At 57.0% G+C, this 20,388-nt stretch overlaps 1 protein-coding gene across 1 annotated transcript in view; it reads right to left on the bottom strand.

Moving 5' to 3' along the window:
* Positions 1–7,213: 7,213 nt before the first annotated feature.
* CACNG4 (calcium voltage-gated channel auxiliary subunit gamma 4) overlaps positions 7,214–20,388 on the bottom strand; it is a 54,873-nt gene continuing 41,698 nt past the window's right edge. The window contains exons 2-4 of the mRNA XM_047080389.1: positions 15,766–15,849; positions 10,549–10,689; positions 7,214–7,752 (exon numbers count right to left, since the gene is read on the bottom strand). Of these exons, the coding sequence (XP_046936345.1) occupies positions 7,214–7,752; positions 10,549–10,689; positions 15,766–15,849 (764 nt within the window). The remainder of the gene's footprint in view (positions 7,753–10,548; positions 10,690–15,765; positions 15,850–20,388) is intronic.

Below are 20,388 nucleotides of genomic sequence, written 5' to 3'. Positions count from 1 at the left end.
ATAAGAATCCACGATCATGTCTAACAGTTGTTTAATGCCACTAAGTTCTGGTGTAATTTGTTACACAGCCCTCCTAGCTGATACACTCAGAAAGTGGAAGGGATTCCATTTAGCTTGGTGGAGGGCGGCTAGACGTGAAGCCTGGTGGGATGAAGCAGCCCCAGCCTTTCAAGAGGAACTTGGCACGGAGCTGCTTACTAGCTCCTGGGGAGGGGAGCTGTTATCGCCCCAGCCCAGACACCCAGGTGTGCATGTAGACAAGATCCTGAGTGCGTTTCAGGGTGGACAAGGAGCTTATCTTTTCATCGGCCTCTAGGATAGAGCTGAGCCAGAAGTTCACGGTGAGAAGTCACTGGATCTTAACCAAACGCATCCTGAGATTCCCAGCCCTTTGGCCCCATTCAGACACCATTGAAGATCTAGGGAGCAAATAGGCTCTGTGCAGCCAGGGGACATTGGTTAGATAAATGGCCACATCTCTGTTTTATGCAGCCATTACAGATTGTGCCTTTGAGAAATATGTACAGACACGGGAAGATTGCCATGATGAAAAGTGGTGACCAGAGGCAGGGGATTAACCTACACTGGGGTACCCTGAAATGTTATACCTGGGTTTATGTCTTGGGCGGTAGGACTTTTGGCTGATAGTGTTTTCTTCTTTAATTTCTCTGCATTTTTAGATTTTTTTTTTTTAAAGGCAAAATGGAATACTCTTAGAATTAGGAAAATGTAGTATTATTTGTTTTAAAAAGGACCTGGCTATTTGCAATTTAATTGGTGGATTTTGGAGACCCCCTCGGGGGTTAGTGTGTCTCAGAAAACTTATCAGGGGACAAAGGTCAGGAAATAGGTCCTTCCAGGGACCCTTTCCTGCAGTTGTGAGCACAAGGGGAAAAAAAAAAAAAGCACCTGTAACCCTCTGTCATCACAGACTTCTCCCGAGGTTGAGGTTGTACTGGCAATTTTGTTGGGAGCTGCAAGTTTAAAAATACCTGTATCGGGTGAACCTGCATCATCTCCCCTTTCGGATTCTGAGCTCCCTGAGCACCTCTCCTACCCTCCGTCCCTCGCCCCACCCCTCAGGTCTAGGGCTGGGCGGCCAGGGGTGCTATATTAGGAACCAGTGCAGGGAGCTGAAGTCACGTGCTGCCTCTGAGCTCCCTGCAGGGAGCTCCCTCCCTTCCCCGCCCCCCAGGCCTCTCCTCTGTGCCAGCCGCACGCTAGGGACCCAGACCTTCCCGTGCAGCCCAGCTCCCAGGGCACCTGAAAGTGGTCAGGACTGGGCTCTTGCAGCCTTTCCAGCCTGAAGAAGGTTCGCGGGACTGCAGGACCTGCTAAGAAGGCAGGAGCCACAGGGGCAGCCGTGACCACTGCCACCCGGTGTCCTGGAGACCAGAGGGTGGAAACGAATGGGCTTCAGCCAGAGAAGCAGCTGGGGCAGGAGCCCTCCCTGGGGAGCACTGCCCCGTGTTGGATCCGCGGGATGACAGGTTTCTCCCAAACCACACCCTCAGCGTGCCACCTCCCAAGGCTGTTCTAGAACCATCCATCTGGAAACTCCTTACGTGTTGCTGGTCAGCGAACACTCCCGAAAGTTCACTCTTCGTGCTCGTTGCTGAGCTCAGGTATTTACGAACCTTTCCTTCAAGTTCAAGTTTCATTCATTCTCCCAACAGCCCTGGGGGTTGGGGAAGTGCTACCTCCTCATCTGACTGAGGAGGGAACGGGGGCTCCGAGAGGCTGGGGGGCTTGCCCAGTGCTGCTGGCTCATGAACCGGTGTTTCTGGCTCCGGGCCGTGTCCCTGCAGCTGCCGACAGGGGCACGGGCAGAGGAGGACGCCCCAGGTGTGGAGCCCCGGCCTCAAGCCGGGCCAGGTTTCTGGGCTTGATCTCCCGTTACCCGTTTGGTTGAACTCAGTCAGCCTTTTGCCCCCAAACCCAGGCACCCCTGCGCCCACCCAGGCCAGGCGGCCATTTTCCCGTTTCCTCTTGCAGTGACAAATTTCTGTTTCCAAAACTGTTGGCTCAAAAGCAAAGGGGAAAAAGGCAAAAATCAGAAAGAGTTGCAGGGACAGGCAATCCTGGGAATAAACAGTCGGGTGCTCCTAACATGTCCACAGCCTAGGTGCAAGTATCAGAAGCCCGGGTGTGACCCCGCACCAGTGACCTCACTGTGCCCTCGTCTCCCTCACCGTAAAATCAGGCCAATGCACGGTTTTTCGGCCTCGGCATTAGTGACATCTGGGGCCAGATCGTTCTTGGCGGGTGGAGTATGTTCGGCAGCATCCCTAGCCCCCACCCGCTAGATGCCAAGAGCAACCCCCTTCCGAGTGTGACAACCAAAAATGTCTCTAGACCTTGGCAAGTGGCCCTTGGAGAAGAAAACCGCCCCTGGGCTAGTGGCATCTCCGTTTCATGATTGCTGTGAACGTCCTCAAAAAATATTTCCTCCCTTCTTTTTATTCTTCCTTAATCCCTTCCTCCCTCTTTTGGCTTATCCCTCTTCGAGGATGAGTCCATCAAATGGGATGATTCTTACGGCACCTACCACTCCTGCTGGTCACGATGTCCAGTGATTCTGGTTCTTGTTGGGGTCAAGGCACAAGCTCAAGCCCGTTCTTCCAAGTCCACAGAGAAGGGAGCGTAGACGCGTTTTTGTGGATGGCGCATCCGGAGCAGAGAAGAGGCCAGGCATCCCGCCGGAGCTGAAGGAGGGCTCAGGACACACAGGTAGATGCAGTCCCAGACAGAGTCCCGGTTTCACGTAGGCACTCCCAAGAACATTGGTGGGTGATGGGGGAGGGAAAAGAGGACGGTGCTGAAAGGCATAGACCAGGGAACTGAGACTGGCCAGCTGTTCCCTAAACTGTTTTCCTTTCCTCCTGGGCCAGGCCACATTTCGTATCTTCCCCGGCTCTTAGAGATGTGACCGTGTTATTGGATTCTGGCCAACGGCATATGAGCAGGAGGGAAAGTCACTTAAAACTCCCCACAAGACTCCCCTGCTCTCATGATCAATTGCCTGCCCTCTGTCTTCCCCCTCGGCCCCCTGGATGTCAATGCCAGGGCAACCTTGGCAGCCGATATTGAAGATGACTGAGCTCCCACGGCTCGGGCCTGTGACTCTGAATGACGCTGTGGAGCACAGGACCCCCCGCCACCACCCCCACCCCCCCCGCCCCGCACCCAGTCGATTGGACTTTACATGAGTGAGAAGTAAACTTCCGTTGCATTAAGCCAGTCTAGGACTGGGCGTTGCTGGTAATGCCGTTCGCCTACTCTGAGTAGCGTAAGTGAAGGCAAGGGTGGGGGCTCCCGGGCCGGAGCGGGGCTCGGGGGGGGGGGGGCATTTTGGTTAGGGAATGAGAACATCCGGTTCTGTGTCAGTTCTTGTGGATCTAACTCTGCAAACTAGGGAGACCGAGTTTTTTATTTGACGGAAATTCGGGACCACGTGAACCCCACGTCGGAGGCCGTACCCTGCCCCTAAATTCAGACTGCCACGGGATTCCCCCCAGAACGGCTGCAAAGCTTGTGCTGAGCCAGAGTTTCCTGAGGGCTGAGAACAAACAGGAGGCAGAGTCCCTCTGGCACGCGGGGCTGGTGCTGGGTGGCAAGGGCTCGGGCTGGAGCAGGGGGTCAGTGGGTGGGGCTGTGGAGCTGAGCTCGCCGGGCCCTGGGACCTGGTGGCTCAGCGCATCTGGGACATCACTTTCCCCACAGACCCATCTCAGGTGGTAGGAAAGAGGGTTAAAAAGCCAGGGGAGAAAGTTCAGACGTGCGGGGAGTGGTTCCTGCAGCCACCAGAGCGGGGACGTGGCTCACTCGGCCTCCCTTTGCCGGGACCAGGAAAGACCTTCTGGGTGTTCAGAGTTTGGTGCCTCCAGGCTCCAGGAGGAGCAGCAGAGCCCCTGACTCTCAGGAGGAAAACTCGAGGTCTGGGTCCCGAAAGAAAGGGGGATGTGTAATTGAATGCACATGTCCCCTGGACGGCAGCTCGGGTAGAAGTGGGGGAGGACAGCAGTCCTCCCCTTGTCATGCCTCCCAAGAGCATAGAGTTGACATCCAGCCCGTGCCCACCTGCAGGGGTGAACCTGCTGGGTTACAGCGGGCGTCCCCTGTGACCCGCGGGGGCCTGTCGCAGCGTGTCCGTATTGCCCTGCTCCGAGGGGCCACCCGGTCCCTCTCTCTGACTCCTGGTGGCGGGGGGCGGTCCCTCTCTCTGACTCAGGCGGCTGGGCCTGAGATTAGATGGCTTGGTCCCATTTGGCCTCTGGTTGGAGCCAGCTTTACCGGTCATTTTGCTACTTGGCCTCCTTTGTTTTTTAATCATTTCCGAAGTTGGAGGGGGAAAGGAGGCTGGACTTCTTAGAAACCCTGGCAGGCAACTCAGGGCCTCCGAGGCTGCGGTTCTGGCTGGCTGGCCCCCGCCCGGCAGGTTCTGAAGACGGGTCTGGCTTGCTCAGCTGCCCAGATGCCCACACCACACGCAGGGGTGGCCTGTCCATCTCCCAGCCCATCTGTTAAAAGGCACCTTGCTGATACCACTCAGCAGTCTGAAACCAGCTGGTGTTGCCAGGGAGGTGGCTGGTGACCTGGATGAAACCCACCTTGGCCGGCACAGGGCCCGGCCTCCCTCCTCCTTCTCCTGGAGGGTCCACAGTGTCCCCCAGGAGGGACACTGTTTGCCCTAAGTGCCCACAAAGACTCAAAGGGAGCTCGACCCCTTCCCCCCACATCAACAAGAGAACATTTCAAAAAGGTTTTTATTTAATTAAAAAAAAGACAGAACTAACAACCCAAAACCAGTAGTAGGTAACAGGATTCACAGGTGCTTAACGGGCGAAACACACAGGGGCTGGTTGGAGAGGGTGGTGGGATGGGAGGAGGTGGGCACAGGCCTCTGCGTCCCCCTCTGGGGACGCAAGGTCTCAGCCTGACAGGTGGCAGGGAGCCAGCTCCGCCCACTTCCCCAGGCGCCCCTGGCTGGGGGGCGGTGCGCAGAAGGGTGGCCCCGGGCAGAGGGTCCGGGAGCCCGGGCATGGTGGGGAGAAAGGCTGTGAAGACCAGGGGCTCTGAGGTGGTTCTGCTCCCTGCTCTTCTGTCCTTCTTTGTTGCTTCTTTCTACTCTTTCTTGGTCCCTAGAGTGGGCCCCACATTCTCTGCCTGGGACTGGGCGAGAGGTAGGATTCATGGGAACACAGCTTTCTGCATGAAATGACAGAAACTTCCGGGGCAGCAGGGGAGGAGGTGACTTATGTGGAAGAAACAGCACGGCTGCCTTGCTTTGGGAAGTGACAGAAGAGTGTGGGGACCTGGCGGGGTGATGGGTTCCCAGATGTTGCCCCCTTTCCTTCGAGCCCGGGAAGATGGGGTCACAGATCGGGGGGGGTGGGGCACCAAGGGCGGTCGGGTTGGGGGCAGGACGGGACGGGGTTGGCCCCCAGCAGGGCAGGCCACGAGCCCTGACGCTCCAGCATTCACGGCTGCACATGCTTGGACAAACCACCACACAAAGCCAACCTCAACGGGAGGAAGGGGTTTCGGGCAAGCGCGGAGGGTCCCCAGCACACCGCGCCTCGGCTGGCCAGCGCTCCGGGGCAGTCAGGCGAGGGGTCCCCGGGGAGATTTCCTCTCCGGGGGTGAAGGAGGATGGCGATGACTGTGACCCAGATCTCAACTCCTGGGGGCTGAGTCCGCCCAGGGGGTCGGCGAGCAGGTGGCTGAGGTAAGAATTCGCTGGTCACTTCTCAGGATGACAGCTACCGGGACCACAGGCGACCGCTCGAGATCGGACGACCAAGTCTCAAAAAGTAAGAAAGGATTTGTCTTTAGAAAGCACGTGTTTTATATAAAAGAGGGTGAGCTCCCTGTTCCAGAAAGGTTGTCTTCTGAACCCACACTCGCGTCTGCCTTCTCCGCTTGCCTCGGGATGGGAAGAGATGGTTGTGGTTGGAAGAAAACGTCCAACGCGGAACCGCCGCCTCGGTTCCAGAGTGCCGAGATGTCCCTCCCGCGAGGAGGAAGGAAAACACAGCGCGGCCTTTTCATCCAAACTGCCCGAACTCCTTCGGCTGAGCCCTTCGGGTGGTGGCAGAATAAATGACAAGAGTGGGTGTGGGGGAGGGGCTGCTGCTGCCGTTGTCTGGACGAAGAACCGAGTGTCACTTGCTCCCCTGGCCTTCGTTTGCAACCAGTCACGATCAATAACCACTTAGGAAACGGATGTTTGTTCTGATGTGTTGGCCGCTGTTCACCCTCGGGTCTCCCTTTCTCGAACAGAAGTTCAGGCTCCTGTTGCCAAACGCCGGTGGTGGTGGGGGGTCTGCCCCCTCCGCTCCCCAAGAAGGGACAGAGCTGCTCTGAGGAGGGTCCGTGGGGAGGGGCACGGCAAGAGGCCATATGGGCACCTTCCTTCAGACCCGTGGAATCTTCCAGACTCTCAAGTACAGTCAGAGCGTCCTGCCCTTTCTGTGTACGGCAGAAACTTCTAGAAGCAGACCAGAATGCCAAGCCACAGACTCTGGGTTTACCTCACACCCAGGCCAGCGAATGGCCTCCTCCACTGCGGATTCTTCCACAGGCCTTGGTCTCCTCAGGTCGAGGGAAGCCGGCCCCAGGATAGCACAAAGGCCAAAGCACCAGTTGGCCACAGGGGCTTTCTCCTCAGGATCACGGTTATTTCAACAACCGGCCACTGCCAGAGAGAAAGAGAGAGAGAGAGAGCAAGAAACAGACAGGAAGGGGGCACGTTTCGGCTTCCTTGTTTCCCGCTCACAGACCCAGACCCTCAGGTCAAACGGCACCTGACCAGTGTCCAAAGGTCCCCGTGTACCCGGTGAATCCCTCCCGGTGGCCCCTCACCCAGGCAGAGAGGGAGGGCTCTGAAAGCCCGACCTTCCGGCAAGAATTATTTCCAAGAGGAGACAATGGCTCGATTTTGTTTTCCCAGGTTGGTCAAGGCCTTGCAGCCTCAGGAGATCTCGGGATCCTGGGCCGTCAAAACGCCCCTCTGGGGGACAAAGTCAGCCTTCGGCTTCCAACTCCTGTCTCCCAGCGCTTCGCTCCCAGCCAGCCCGTGACACTTTCTGGAGACGAGGGAGGGTTGGGTTTTGGCTTCAGTCCGTGGTCGGTCCAGCCTAAGGGTCAGATGCCCTCCTGTGGGATCCAAACAGCGGTTCTGGGGAGAGGCCGGTGCAGAGAGGGGGGTGGCTCACACGGGGGTCGTCCGCCGGTTCAGCACGCTGACGCGCAAGCCTTCCTGTAGGTCCTGCTGGAACAGGTCGTGCAGCTGCAGGAAGCCGGGCTCCTGGTCGGGGCCGTAGCTGGCGGCGGTGGTCACCTTGAGGGGCTCCCTGGACAGCGTGTACATGGACAGCTCGCCCATGGGGATGGCCCCAGTGATCTTCAGGCCCACCGGAGACGCCGCCCTGGACGGAGAGGCCTCGGTGGACCTCGAGCTGGACCGTGAGCGTCGTCGCCGGTACCGATAGCTCGGCATCCTGGCGTAGGGAGACGAGGAGGGGGCCTTGAGGAACTCCCGTTTGGTCTTAAATCTCAACTCTTTATTTTTCTCAATGTAAATGTTTACGGCCAGGACACCCACGGTCTCGGCCACGATGAAGGACAGGGCTCCAAAGTAAAAAGACCAACCGTAGTTGTAATGGTTTTTTTTGTCTTCATCACGTTTGTCGCTTGGGTCACCTGTGTTGCTGGAGATGTAGACAATGATGCCTATGATGTTACTGAGGCCTGAAAGAGAGGCAGGAGAGGGGTGGGAGGGAGGGAGGGAGGCAGACGTTAGACCCACAGCTGGACGAGGGACAGGAGGGCGGAGGAGGGGCTGGTGGCCACCCCCCCTTGGATAGGTATTGCTTTATTCCGGTTGTCGACTTTTCTTTTAAGTAATTGGTTTTGAGGTAATAAAGCAAAAGTTCAGATGAGATGTAAAACACAGGTACTTGGCTACCTAGTTCCCCTCTTGAAGGCCATTACTGTTATCTTCTTTCTTTTTAAAAAAAAAATGTTTTATTTATTTTTGAGAGAGAGAGAGAGAGAGAGAGAGAGAGAGGGAAAGTGCAAGTGGGGGAGGGGCAGAGAGAGATTGGTGGGGGCGGGACAAAGGATCCGGAGGGGGCTCTGCACTGACAACAGGGGGCTTGAACTCACGAACTGTGAGATCGTGACCTGAGCCGAAGTTGGAGGCTTAACCGACTGAGCCACCCAGGCGCCCCTGTTACCTTCTTTCTTATATTATCGTTGTATCTAGTCTCTCCCCCCCCCGCCCTCTCTGTTGCTCTCTCTCTCTCTCACACACCTACATCTCTTTCTTTCCTTGCACAATGCTCTTTGTCCTCTTGCCTTGTCACTCAACAGTCCACCTGGCAGACGGTTCCACGTCAGGCCACGGAGAGCTGTCTGTCTAAGTGCATGTAGCACCCACTGCATGGATACCTAACCAGGTCTCTGCTATGGGCGTCAGGTGGCTTCCGGCCCTCCGCTAGGACAAAGTTGCCACGGACATCCTTGCGTCCACACCGCTCCACACACACAGGAGTATGACTGTGGGTGTCAACAGCCTATAATTTATTGTATCAACATGCTGGACCTTTGCTAGCCTGAGAGGTGGGATGTAGTCACCTGTTGCGGTCTTTATTTATTTAATTTCATCTTATTATAAGTGAGTTTGAGTAGAGCCAAGCTGCCTGCACTTGAATCCTGCTTCTGCCAGGGCCCTGGAATCCACAGCTTCTCCAGTGACCCGGGACATCTGGATATGGCTTTGTATGGCTCCCCCTGGGGAAATGGGCAGCGGCAGAGGGCACCTTTGGAGGCCGACGGCCGTGGGCACAGCCTGTGTCTTTGCCACCACGTGACTTCAGGGAAGCCACCTGGACCACCTGACTACCCCCTCAGAATCTGGGATGATGTGGTTGTGCTCACCGAGCCCTGGGACCACGGCTGTAGTATGTGGTAGCTGGTGTTATGCAAATCTTTCCCTTCCTCGGGAAAGGAAGGGGTACAGGATTCAAACCTCACAGCAGGGACTTCTTTAGTGGTCCCCACCTTCAGAAATCTGGGGGCTCGAAGGAGGAGAGAGAATGGGGTGTGGCCCTTTCCTCCCACCTCTGCCTCTGGAGGGGACAAGAAGCAAAGGGATGGGGATGTGGCCAAGAAGGAGACCTGACACTGGGGTACTTCTTGCTAACACACACACACACGCACACCACACACCCTTGACACACATACAGCCCCCCCCCCCCACACTCACACATTATCTGTTGCCCTGGAAGGACGCAAAAGCAGAAGTAATGTAGAGGAAGGACCATAAGAATCTGGCTGAAAGATTTTGAACCAGTCCCTTAACTGCTTTGGGAAGTCGCCTTCCCTCCGAGAGACGTGGGAGAGGACAAGATGGGGTGGGGCCCTGTGAGGCCCCTCCCCATCCTCAAAAAGGAAGCTCGACCACCAACCACCACCTTTACTGGGATTCTCATTATCACCCTCATGGGACTACTGGACGGCTTTAGGATGCAGAGACCAGGCCCATCTAGGGTCGCCTCACCAGACTGGGGTAAGACAAAGGATGCTTTGAAAGCAAAAACACCGATAAGGCGGTGCAAGGAGCTCTGTTCACAACTTAGGAAAGAATTACTGAACTTTGTAACCTATCTCGAATTTACTTACTAGAAGGCCTAGGACGTCAGGCACGTCCTGTTTCTCCTGACAGGGTCCCTTGTTGCAAGTTTATCTGACCTCTGCAGGTGCTGCCTGGAGACTCCAGGATGCCACCGGCCAAGTTCTGCCCCGTCAAGATTCCCCCGGAGACCCGGGCCGGAAAACCCGAGTTCTCCACCGCACCATGTATGTGCACCTGCCGGCCGCTAGCCAGCTGTGAGCCCACTTCCGGCCTGACTGCCTCCACGTCTGCAGTGGTGAGGCATGCGCTGAAGTCTCTCCATCGAGGCCCGGAGGAGTGCCAGTGTCACGCCAGTTAGGAGGGCGTGTGTTACTGTCACCCGCAGCTCCGTGGGTCTTCACTGGGTCGCAGAGGGTGACTCTGATGTGTACCCTTGCCGGTTCTGCCCCCTTCACCCTGTCCTCCTCCTCCGCTCCTTCAGGTCTTGGCTTCCGTGAGTCCCTCGGGGTACCCTCCTGCCCCCCCCCCCCCCCGATGCAGCCAGGCTTACAAGGCGCCGGCACTGCCCCTTTGTGGCACTGTGCACACTTAGACTTATTTATTTTTGTGATTGATGTGAAATCCACATGGCACAAATGAGCCCCTTCAAGTGCCCACTTCAGCGGCATTTAGTACATTTACAGTGTTGTGCACCCCACGCCTCTATCTAGTTCCAGAACGTGTTCGCCGCCCCCAGAAGGAGACTCGGTGCCCGTTGAGCAGCCGCTCCCCACGCCCCGCGCCAGCCCCCTCGCACCCGGACCTTTGAAGTCAATTACGAGCAACGACCTCGCGTCGCCCCCCCCCCCCAGCCCCGCGCACGCCCCGGGAGCGCGCCCGGTGCCGGCGGAACGGAGCCGGCGGCTCACCTGCGGCCACGAAGAGGATGCCCGCGCTGAGGACGATGTTGTTCTTGCGGCTGTAGAACCTCCCGGCGCCGATGCAGAGCCCGCCAAGCAGCAGCAGGATGGTGCTGAGGATGGGGAAGACGCTGGAGGCGCGCACGATGCCTGGGCCGGGGCGGGAGACAGAGCAGAGGGCGGTGAGGGCGGCCGCCGTTCTGGGCACGGCCTCGGCCTCGGGCGTCGGCCGGGAGCCCCGAAGCTCGAGGCCCTTCTCCTGACTTTGAAGGTTCCCTCCCATCAGGCCCTGCAGACCTCGGCGGGTTGGGAGCTGGCCGGGCGGGGGGCAGCCTGACCCCACTCAAGCGATGGCTCAGGCCCCGCAGCAGGCTCCCCCTGCCAGCCCGAAGGCAGGAGGGCCCCTCAATGGTATCTGGGAGCCCCAATAACAGCCATGAAAACGCTGGTCTGCCTTCCATTCAGACGCCGCACCCTCACCGCTACGCTGAGCCTTTCACGCACGCGGTCTCTAAGGAGCCTCTGGAAGGCTGGGAAGGGGTGACGGGTGGCTGAGGACGCAGCCTTTGGCATCAGGTGGGTCTGGGTCTGCTCTGGGACATGCTGGCTATTTTGTCAGGCCGCTTCACTTAACACTGAGCTTCCCCGTTTGCGGAAAGCAGCTGGGAGCAGGGACCCACCTCCTCTGGTGGGTTTCGTGTGTATTAAGAGGCTTAGCACAGGGCCTGGCCATTGCACATACTTCTGAGTGACAGCCTTTATCTCCACTGCCATCATTGCTGTCATCGTCCCCCTCCCCACCCCCCCGGGGACAGACAGGGGCCTCCTGAGGTCACAGGGCGGGGTGTGGGTCCCTCACACGTGGGGACGTGCGTGGACCTCACTGTCCAGCCAAGCTGGAGTTGCACACTTGCTCTGCCACCGACCAGGGCGGCTAACTTCTGACAACGTCAGTCTCCTCTCCTTTTTTTTAGTTTGCTTATTTATTTTGAGGGAGAGAGAGAGAGAGAGAGAGAGAGAACGCGAGAGCATGAGCTGGGGAGGGGCAGAGACAGAGAATTCCGAACAGGCTCCACGCTATCAGCACAGAGCTCGACGTGGGGCTCGAACTCACAACCTGTGAGATCACGCTCTGAGCTGAACACAAGAGTCGGCCGCTTAACTGACTGAGCCACCCAGGCGCCCCAAGTCTCCTGTTTCGTAACCTGGGGAGAGTAGTATTAAATACCTACCTGTAGGGGTTGAATTGCACCCCTCCCCCCAGTAGGTATGACCAAGTCCTAATCACAGGTATCTATGAATGAGACCTTATTTAGAAAAGGGTTTTTTGGCAGGTGTGATTAAATTAAGGATCTCAAGAGGACACCATCCTGCATTAGAGTGGGTCCTAAATCCAATGACAAGTGCTCTCGTGAGCAGAGGAAGAGACACAGGCAGGGAAGAAGTCGTGTGAAGGCAGAGGCAGAGATAAGAGTGAGGGGGCCCCACGTCAAGGAGGGTGGGGAGCCGACAGGCGTCGCAAGAGACCCCTGGGCGCCGTGGAGGGAGCCCAGCCCTGCCAACATCCCATTGAAGACTCCAGCCTCCGCACCGAGAGAGAGCGTAAATTCACAGTAAATTCCTGTTGTTTTAAGCCAGCCGGCGTGCGGCCCTAGGAAAAGAATACACTTTCTGCACTTGGTAGGGGCTTAGGGGATACGGGTCCCCCTTCCTTAGCATCTGGCTGGAAGGGCCAGGAGGAAGGGAAGTGGGGCTTCAGGAGGAGCCCTGAGCTCAGCCTTCCTGATGGGCCTACAGGTCTCCCAGCCCAGTAGAAATCCTGGCCACATGGACCCTTGGTGGCCCCGGCGGGGGACAGCGAGTCGGGGAGCCCTGGCAGGCACCGACTCCTGAGTCAGCTGAGCCGGTTTGTGGCCTTGCAGCGTCTCAAGGCACTATTTGTCTCCTTTCCTGTAAGCCCACCAGTGTGTGCCCCGCTTCACAGAGGGGGCTTTGTTGGGGGCATTAAATAAAGCTCTTCTCTCCAGCACCTCCTCCCCCTTCCTCTGCCTTCTTGCAGCCGCAGGCTCTGGGAGGAGGTTTCCCGTGGGCTTTGGAAACGTGCCTCAAAGCCACGCTGGCCAGAAAATCCGGGGTCAGCTCCCCCTGGATGCCCCCGTTCTGCAGATGCGTCAGAGGGGCTGGGGAGAAGGGAGCCCAGTGCCTCTAAGGTCGCTGAGGCCAGACCTGGCTCAGAGCCATCCATCCTGCCCACGTCAGTCATGTGCGTGCCTGTCCCTTGCCACAAAGGCTCATCCCAGGGCTCTGGATGTGCAGAAGCCAGCTGGGGTTGCCGTAGACAATGGTGCAGCGTGGGTCTTGCACAGAGCTGAGGGACGAGCAAGGCTGAGGTCCGGGCCGTGCCTCAAGGCCAAATCAAGCCCTGGAGAGAGTCCGCGTCTTGTCTGGAGCACTGGTACCTCCTTCTCACTCACCCTCAGGCACAGGGGCCTCCCAGCAGCCCTGACATCAATACTGCGAGCCTTAGCACCCAAATCGGCTCCGTGATGGGAAATGTGGCACCCGGAAAAGGGACCCCAGGACCAGGGTGGGATGGGTGGGAACCCCCCGGGCCAGAGGGGCCGGTGGAAAAGACACGGCAGGCTGTGTGTTTGTGTGTGGGGTGACCGCTCAGACCCCACACCTGGATGTACAAACCAGTGGGGGCACTGCCAGAGCCCCCGGGTTTGGGGGAGGAGCCCCTCTGACAGCGAAGGAACTCAATGCACAAGGCTGGTTTCTCGGGAAGACTTCAGAATGCATGGTCGGAAGGTTGACTTTGTTCTCGAATTGTGGAAGGCAGGGTGTGTGAGAAGCACGGCCTTGGACCTGTCAGGGTCGATACCCCTCGCCCGGATGGTTAAGCTGCCACTCCCACAGGCAAGCACCATGGAACCTTCCACGACCTTCTCTGACCCACTGGAGCATCCGCTCCGCCACGGCAGTGACACGTGTGGCTAACACAGTATCTGGCATGTAATAGGCCCAAGAATAACTTTGTGTTAAATGGGTGAATAAATGAACTCTCATGACCCCTCCTCTCTGTCTCCTGTGCTTCTGCGTATTTTGGGGGTCACAATACTCTGGGGCCCAGAGGGCCAAATACTGGGAATTGTGGGGGACGGCCGTGGTGACCGTGACCTTGGCCCCCCCAGTTCGAGGACGTTGCCTGCTCCCTCTGGCTGAAGCTCACAGGTACCTGTACTCCGAATCTCGTTTCGGGGCCAGCTCCTTTTTCCTCCAGCCCCCGAGTGGAAAAACACCCCCTCGTCGGAGGGTTAGCTCTGCCCTCCGCCCCAATTCCATCAGCAGCTTGTGAATGAACCCGCCGGGCCCCCACAGAGCACACTTGAGGAGGGCGTTTCCTTCCCAAATGATCTTTCGTCTGTGCTGTCCCCATCGATTTGGGAAAATCGCTGCGGGGCCCCTCCTAGCCCTCACGCCCCCCCCACCTCGGGCACCGCAGGTGGAATCCGGGGACAGTGGGAGCCTGAAGCTGGAGGGGAGAGTGTGCTGCACATCCCTGACTTGCCCCTCCCGGTCCTCCTTCGAACTTTCTGCGTCCTGCCCTGGGCCCCGGGAGGCCGCACCATGCACCATGCAAGGGATACTTGGGCTCCGTTGCCTCTGGCTTTGGGAGGAGCGTGCAGGGAAACAGTATTCCCCGAGCCTCCTTCCTGAAGGCTCCGGGGAGGTGAGGTGACTGCCTTCCCTCCTAAAAGCCCCAGCGCCTGCCGGGCAGCCCTGTCCTCCCGGCTTCCCTTCTCCAGACTCCCATGCCTGCGCTCCTCACCTGCTCAGGCCCCGGAGTGCAAGGGCTCCTGTGGCCACTAGCCCTGCTGCTCTCCCCACCCCCTGCAAGCTTTCCTTAACCCTGACCTCACTTTGTAAATAGTCCTTCACTAGACACCCTTCGTTCACCGCATCTGAGCATGCCGTCTGCTTCCTGCTGGAACCCCAGAAAGCTACATCATCTGACCTCTGGGCCGATGCTCATGAGCCATCCCAGCTGGGCTGAGCACCAGGGGTCGCCCCAGATGGCTGTGCAGGCCGCGCACTGTACAACTCGAAGGGTGTCGTTTATACCACGGTGTAGGCGAGTGTGTGCGTAAGCCGCACGGCCATTTGCGGTGGCCCTACGGAATCTCATTTGCTTGCTTCAGCGTTGGCCCCAGAAAGCAGAAAGGAAGGAGAGGCAGGAGGAAGAAGAGAAGGTGAGGGAGGCAGAGCTGGCCAAATTTGTTCGGGTTCTGGGTCTGGCCAGAGCCTCCTGACACTTCCCCAGGCTCTACGGGAACTGCACGCTGTACTGTTTGACCAGACGACTCACAACCCAAATCCTTCCTCTTAGAAGAAAACGGTCCACAAGCAGGTGCAGAGTGAATTGCGCTCCCTCTGAGGACGCTGCTGTCGATTCTCCATCAATGAAGCCGGCCCCCGGGCCCCGAGGGTGACGCCGTGAGCAGCTGTGTGCGTGTTCTGACTCATGGGAAAGGGGGAAACGGCTTCAAGGGGTGCTGTCCTTTCATTTCCAGGCACCTTCTGTGGCTGTGGCCCCCTCCTTTCTCCCAGGGTGGTGTTCACAGGCCCAGGGATGAGATCTGGACTTCCCGTGTGGGACGGGTTTGTCCTTGTCCAGTATATGCTGTGACTTCCAGTCTGGGGGTCAACCCAACCACAGGACAGGCGCAGAGGCGGTGGCTCCCCACCGGACCGTCTGATTTTTCAAGAACAGAATGCTGGGTACGTGGGGGGTGGGGTGGGCAGGTCCAGGGCCGGGAGGGCAACGTACTTGGGGGTATCACAACCCCCTAGGGACGCTTGGCCTGGGCAGGCCTGTGTCTTTAACCTCCTTGCGCCAGGCCCCATGGCAGCAACCAGCGACTCTGCAGCTCGCCGTGACCAGCAGTCCTGGCGAGCAGAGCGCCCACACCGTCACCTGCTCTGGCTGGGCCTCAGTCTCCCCAGGCATTGGCCTGGGCACCAAGTAACCCCACTGGGATACCCAGCATGCCATGGCAGCGTTGGACATAAGTCCATCCTCCAAACTAACAATTCTGAATCAGAAAGGGAGAGAAAGAGCATCAAGAGAACAGCACCCCTTCGCCCTCACGGGGCCCGTCTTTCCTGCAGCTGCCCCCCTGCCTCCCACACATACAAGGAAAGCGGAAGATGCTTGGCACTTACGGAGGAGATACTCCGAGCTGTCGTGGTCGTAATCATTGTCCTCTGGGAAGTGATTGATCCGGAAGCAGTGGCCTTTATAGATCCCTGGAGACAATGAGAGGAAAAGAACATTCTAAGTGTTCCGTGCGCTCACGTATCCATCGACTCCAGCCCCACGTGCCGCACGCGCGCCAGGCTCTGTGCGGGCCCTGGGCACGGAGAGAGGAGAAATCCCCGCTCTGGCCTCCCTGGTCTGGCGCGGGGATGGGCGCCCAGAGAAGCACCAGATGGAGGGCGGCGTGCCCCAAAGGTGACCGTGGTCTGTGTGTGACCGTGTGTAAGAGTGATAGGCACACCATCAGTCACCAAGCAGGGACAAGGGGCATCAAGCAGGACATGCTGTCCAAGGCGACTGCAGAGCCATCTTGAGAGATGACAAAGAATTTGCCCCTGGGAACAGGTGGAGGGGACTTCCAGGGAGAGGAGGAAGCCGAGAAAAGGCAGGGCTGGGGTCAGAGCCTGGGGAGCGGCGGGAAGTTTGGTGGCTGCACTCAGAAGGCCCCGTAGAGGGGGCGGGGCTGGGGGCCGTGTGGCGGCAGGTATGGGTCTGGGTCAGGGGAGTTGGGATGAAATCTGCCACCATGGTGTCTGTGTCCTTCCCCTTTCTCTCTCTTTTTAATTTTTTTTAATGTTTATTTATTTTTGAGAGAGAGAGAGAGAGAGAACTGGGGAGGGGCAGAGAGAGAGGGAGACACAGAATCCGAAGCTGTCCGCGCAGAGCCCAACGCGGGGCTCGAACCCACAAACCGCGAGATCATGACCCGAGCTGACTCACTCAAGGTGATGGAGGGAAGAGAACCTGCAGCCAGAGAAACTTCCAGAAAGGCCAGGACCACCCCCCCTGCCTGGTTTCCCTTCCCTACTCTGAGAAGTAGCCTCCGCAGAGTGGGAGGCAGGACGTCCCGGGTACTTTCGTAACTGCGGGAGGAGAAGCCGGTCGTCCCTTCCAGAAGCTATCGTCCAGCTCTCCTAGCAGCTGCTCCCCTGCAGTCTGGGGGCGCCCAGCACAGAAGCAGACGCGGGCGGAGAGCGGGGCACACAGGGCGCCAGGCCCCGCCCCGCAGGCCAACCCCCTCGTGCCCGGTTCGGCCTCTCCGCTCCGGCCAGGAGCTCCTCTTGACGACACTGTGTGGCCGGGGTTGGGGCTGTTTCCAACTGGGGCCAATTCTTGCTCTGCAGCTGTTGCCAAGCGTCCTGCTGGCCTCCCGCAGCCCAGCCTGACCAATGACCAATGTCAGAAGCAGGGCCTGCACCCGACTGGCATCCGTCTCTCCATACTTCCGATCAAGAGGGCTCAGGGGACACGGCCCTCCCACCCGTTGGCCGGTCAACGGGCCAGACGTTCCCCTCTGTCGATTTCCTTAAGCTGCCGCCTCCAGAGGGCAGGGGTGCCGGGTGAACACCCCTGCCTCCTGAAGGCCCGCGGGCCTCGAGGGCCATCGGTGGGAGGGCCGGGTTTGGTCAGGGGACGGTGACGCCCCCAGTGGGATACGCTTCGACGGTGTTCTCCGTGCCAGGCCGAGCAAGAACGACCTCATCTCCTCATCTGTAGAATGGGTACAACCACAGGCTTCCTCTCCTGGGGCTCTAGGGAGAATCGCAAGAGGCAATGCTTGAAAGGCACTCAGATGATTCTTGGCCCCTGGTGACGGCTCAGGGAAGGTTCGCCAGTGCTGGACCCAGAGGTCACCCCCCGCCCCTGCTCTCTTCCCTGAGTGCCCGGGGTTGGTGGAGAGCCACGAGAGGCTGTGAGGGGCAGGAAAAAGCACGACGGTAGGTTGGTGGTGTCAGGGTGGCCGGGAAGCGGGACACACGGAGGCCAGAGTGGGCCAGTCACGCTCTCCCCTCGATCCCGATTCCAGACGTTCGTGGAAATACAGAGCAAGGGTTTTCCAGGCATGGCTGCGGGCCAGGCGGAGCTCTTGACGCCTTCTCCCTCTCCCCACACACCGTTTGGGGGCTACCTTGTGGGTCTGAACAAATTTACCAAGTCACACACACGCCTGTTGGAACAAGTCAAATACTGGAGAGGCTGACGCGAAAAGGTTAATTAAATCATCTCTTTCCAGACTCGCTTTCCAGAGGCCAACCAGTCTGCTGGGTATCTTCCCACACCTTCCCGTGCGCACACCTACTCGCGTACACGTATGTGAGGCTCTCCCCGCTTTTCTAAGTTTGTTTTTTTATTTTGAGAGAGAGAGAGAGCGAGCTTGTGAGAGAGTGTGCAAGTGAGAGGGGGAGGGGCAGAGAGAGAGGGAGAGTGTCAAGCAGGCTTCTCCTTCTCGGCACAGAGCCGGGGGGCTCCTACTCACCAACTGTGAAATCACGACCTGAGCCGAAACCAAGAGTCAGATGCTTAACCGACTGAGCTACCAGGTGCCCCCACGGTTTGTTTCTTTTTATTGAGCAGCAATATTGCGCAGCAGGGATGTACCACAGTTTGTGACATCTGATTGTTACTAGTGATTCTGCCTGTGATGTTCAGCTATTTCTAAGAATGTTGCTATGAACATTCACCTACACGTTTTGGGGTGAACCTAACATTTTCACTTCTCTGGGATAAATGCCCAGGGGTACAATTGCTGAGGTTAGTTTTATAAGGGACCGATAAATGGATTTTAAGGGTGGCTCTATCCCTATTTTTTGAACAGAATGATTCACCACCCTTCACTCCATAACCTGCTTTTTTCATTTAACAACACATACAAAAATCTTTCCAGGTCAGAGCCTATAGATTGGACTTAAAAAAAAAAAAAACTTTTGTGTATTAAAAAAATTTTTTTAATGTTTATTTATGAGAGACAGAGCACAAGCCAGGGAGAGGCAGAGATAGAGAGGGACACCCAGAATCTGAAGCAGGTTCTGGGCTCCGAGCTGTCAGCACAGAGCCCGATGCGGGGCTCGAACCCACCAACCACAAGATCATGACCTGAGCTGAAGTTGGATGCTAGGCTGAGCCGCCCAGGTGCCCGAACTTCTGTCTATTTTTCATGAAAAAAAAAATAAATTGATACTCATCCAACAGTTGCTGAAAACCCTAGAGAGAAATACTAAAGAGCCTAGGGAAATAAAGCTTGCTCCAACACTGATAATGTGGAAGAAAAATATGCTTTGGCAGAAATGAGGCAAGAAATATATTTATATATTCCATCGGAAAGCAAAACTCGGGTTTTGAACTGTTAGCTTGCATACAGATGCCCTGGCTCCAAATGTCCCTTCAATTTTGCTGAAATCAAACTCTACATTTAGGAGGGATATTTTGCATTGGATAGAAATTGTAAGCAGTAGCCCCACATATTGCCTGTTATTTAAGACATATTCTTTTTAGTGGCTGCATAGCCATCCATAGTAACGGAGTATCAGTTCAGCTATACCGTGCAATCCCTTTCTTGGGGCTGTTTGCACACGCTGTCGATCACATGTACATACAACTGTGCTCGGAGATACATTGAATACATGCATGCAAGTCTCACTCTTCTACTAATAAACTCCTTCCCCTTCCTTTCTTCTCTCCTCCCTTCCTTCCACACCCAGCTCTTATGCACACGCTGAAGGCATGGGCATCACTGTGGTTGAATTATATCCCACCCTACCCCGAAGGATGTGTTGAAATACTAACCACTGGTACCTGTGAATGTGCCTTTAGTTAGAAACAGGGTCTTGAAGATGTAATCAAGTTAAGATGAGGTCACACTGAATCCGGGGGAGGGGGGCCCTGAACCCAGCGACTGTCGACCTTATTTGATTTTATTTTTAAATTTTTTTAAACGTTTTTATTTATTTTTGAGACAGAGAGAGACAGAGCATGAACGGGGGAGGGACAGAGAGAGAGAGAGACACAGAATCAGAAGCAGGCTCCAGGCTCTGAGCCATCAGCCCAGTGCCCGACGCGGGGCTCGAACTCACGGACCGTGAGATCGTGACCTGAGCCGAAGTCGGACGCTCAACCGACTGAGCCACCCAGGCGCCCCATGTCGACCTTATTTAAAAAAAAAAAATTTTGTAATGTTTATTTATTCGAGGGGGGAGGGGCAGAGAGAGAGGGAGACACAGAATCGGAGGCAGGCTCCAGGCTCCGAGCTGTCAGCACAGAACCCGACATGGGGCTCGAACTCACAGACCACAAGATCATGACCTGAGCCGAAGTAGGATGCTTAACCGACTGAGCCACCCAGGCGCCCCGCCAGGGCATTCCATTTTTCAACAGCTTTAGTGTTGAAGTTCCTGAAAGATCACCTGCCTCCATAAAACTCCATCCACTGGCCCCTCAAATCACTGAAGGGAAGAATTGTGTCCTACCGGATGGAAGCGAAACTACTTGCCAGCTGCCCGGGATGGGCAGGTGAGGCCCAAAGCTGAGGACAAGGGATGCCCTACCAGCCGCCAACAGTTGGCACTAGATGCTTCCCCAGCCACACCTTATTAACAGGCAGGAAGCTTGACCCCACCCCCGGTCTAAAGAAGGGGGGCTGTGGAGAAGAAGGCACCGCCTATCTTTGGTACGCGGACAGTGAAAGAGATTGCTCCCTTCCCCAGAGTCAAGAATTTGGGTTATTTTCCCTGAATGAACGTCTTCTCCACATC

This window comes from Lynx rufus, unplaced genomic scaffold (assembly GCF_022079265.1).
Source record: "Lynx rufus isolate CCGP_SWC_20201006 ecotype Redwood Valley unplaced genomic scaffold, mLynRuf1.p SCAF_18, whole genome shotgun sequence".
Taxonomy (NCBI): domain Eukaryota; kingdom Metazoa; phylum Chordata; class Mammalia; order Carnivora; family Felidae; genus Lynx; species Lynx rufus.
Note: the sequence above shows the minus strand (reverse complement) of the source record. Positions and strands in the feature narration are given on the sequence as shown.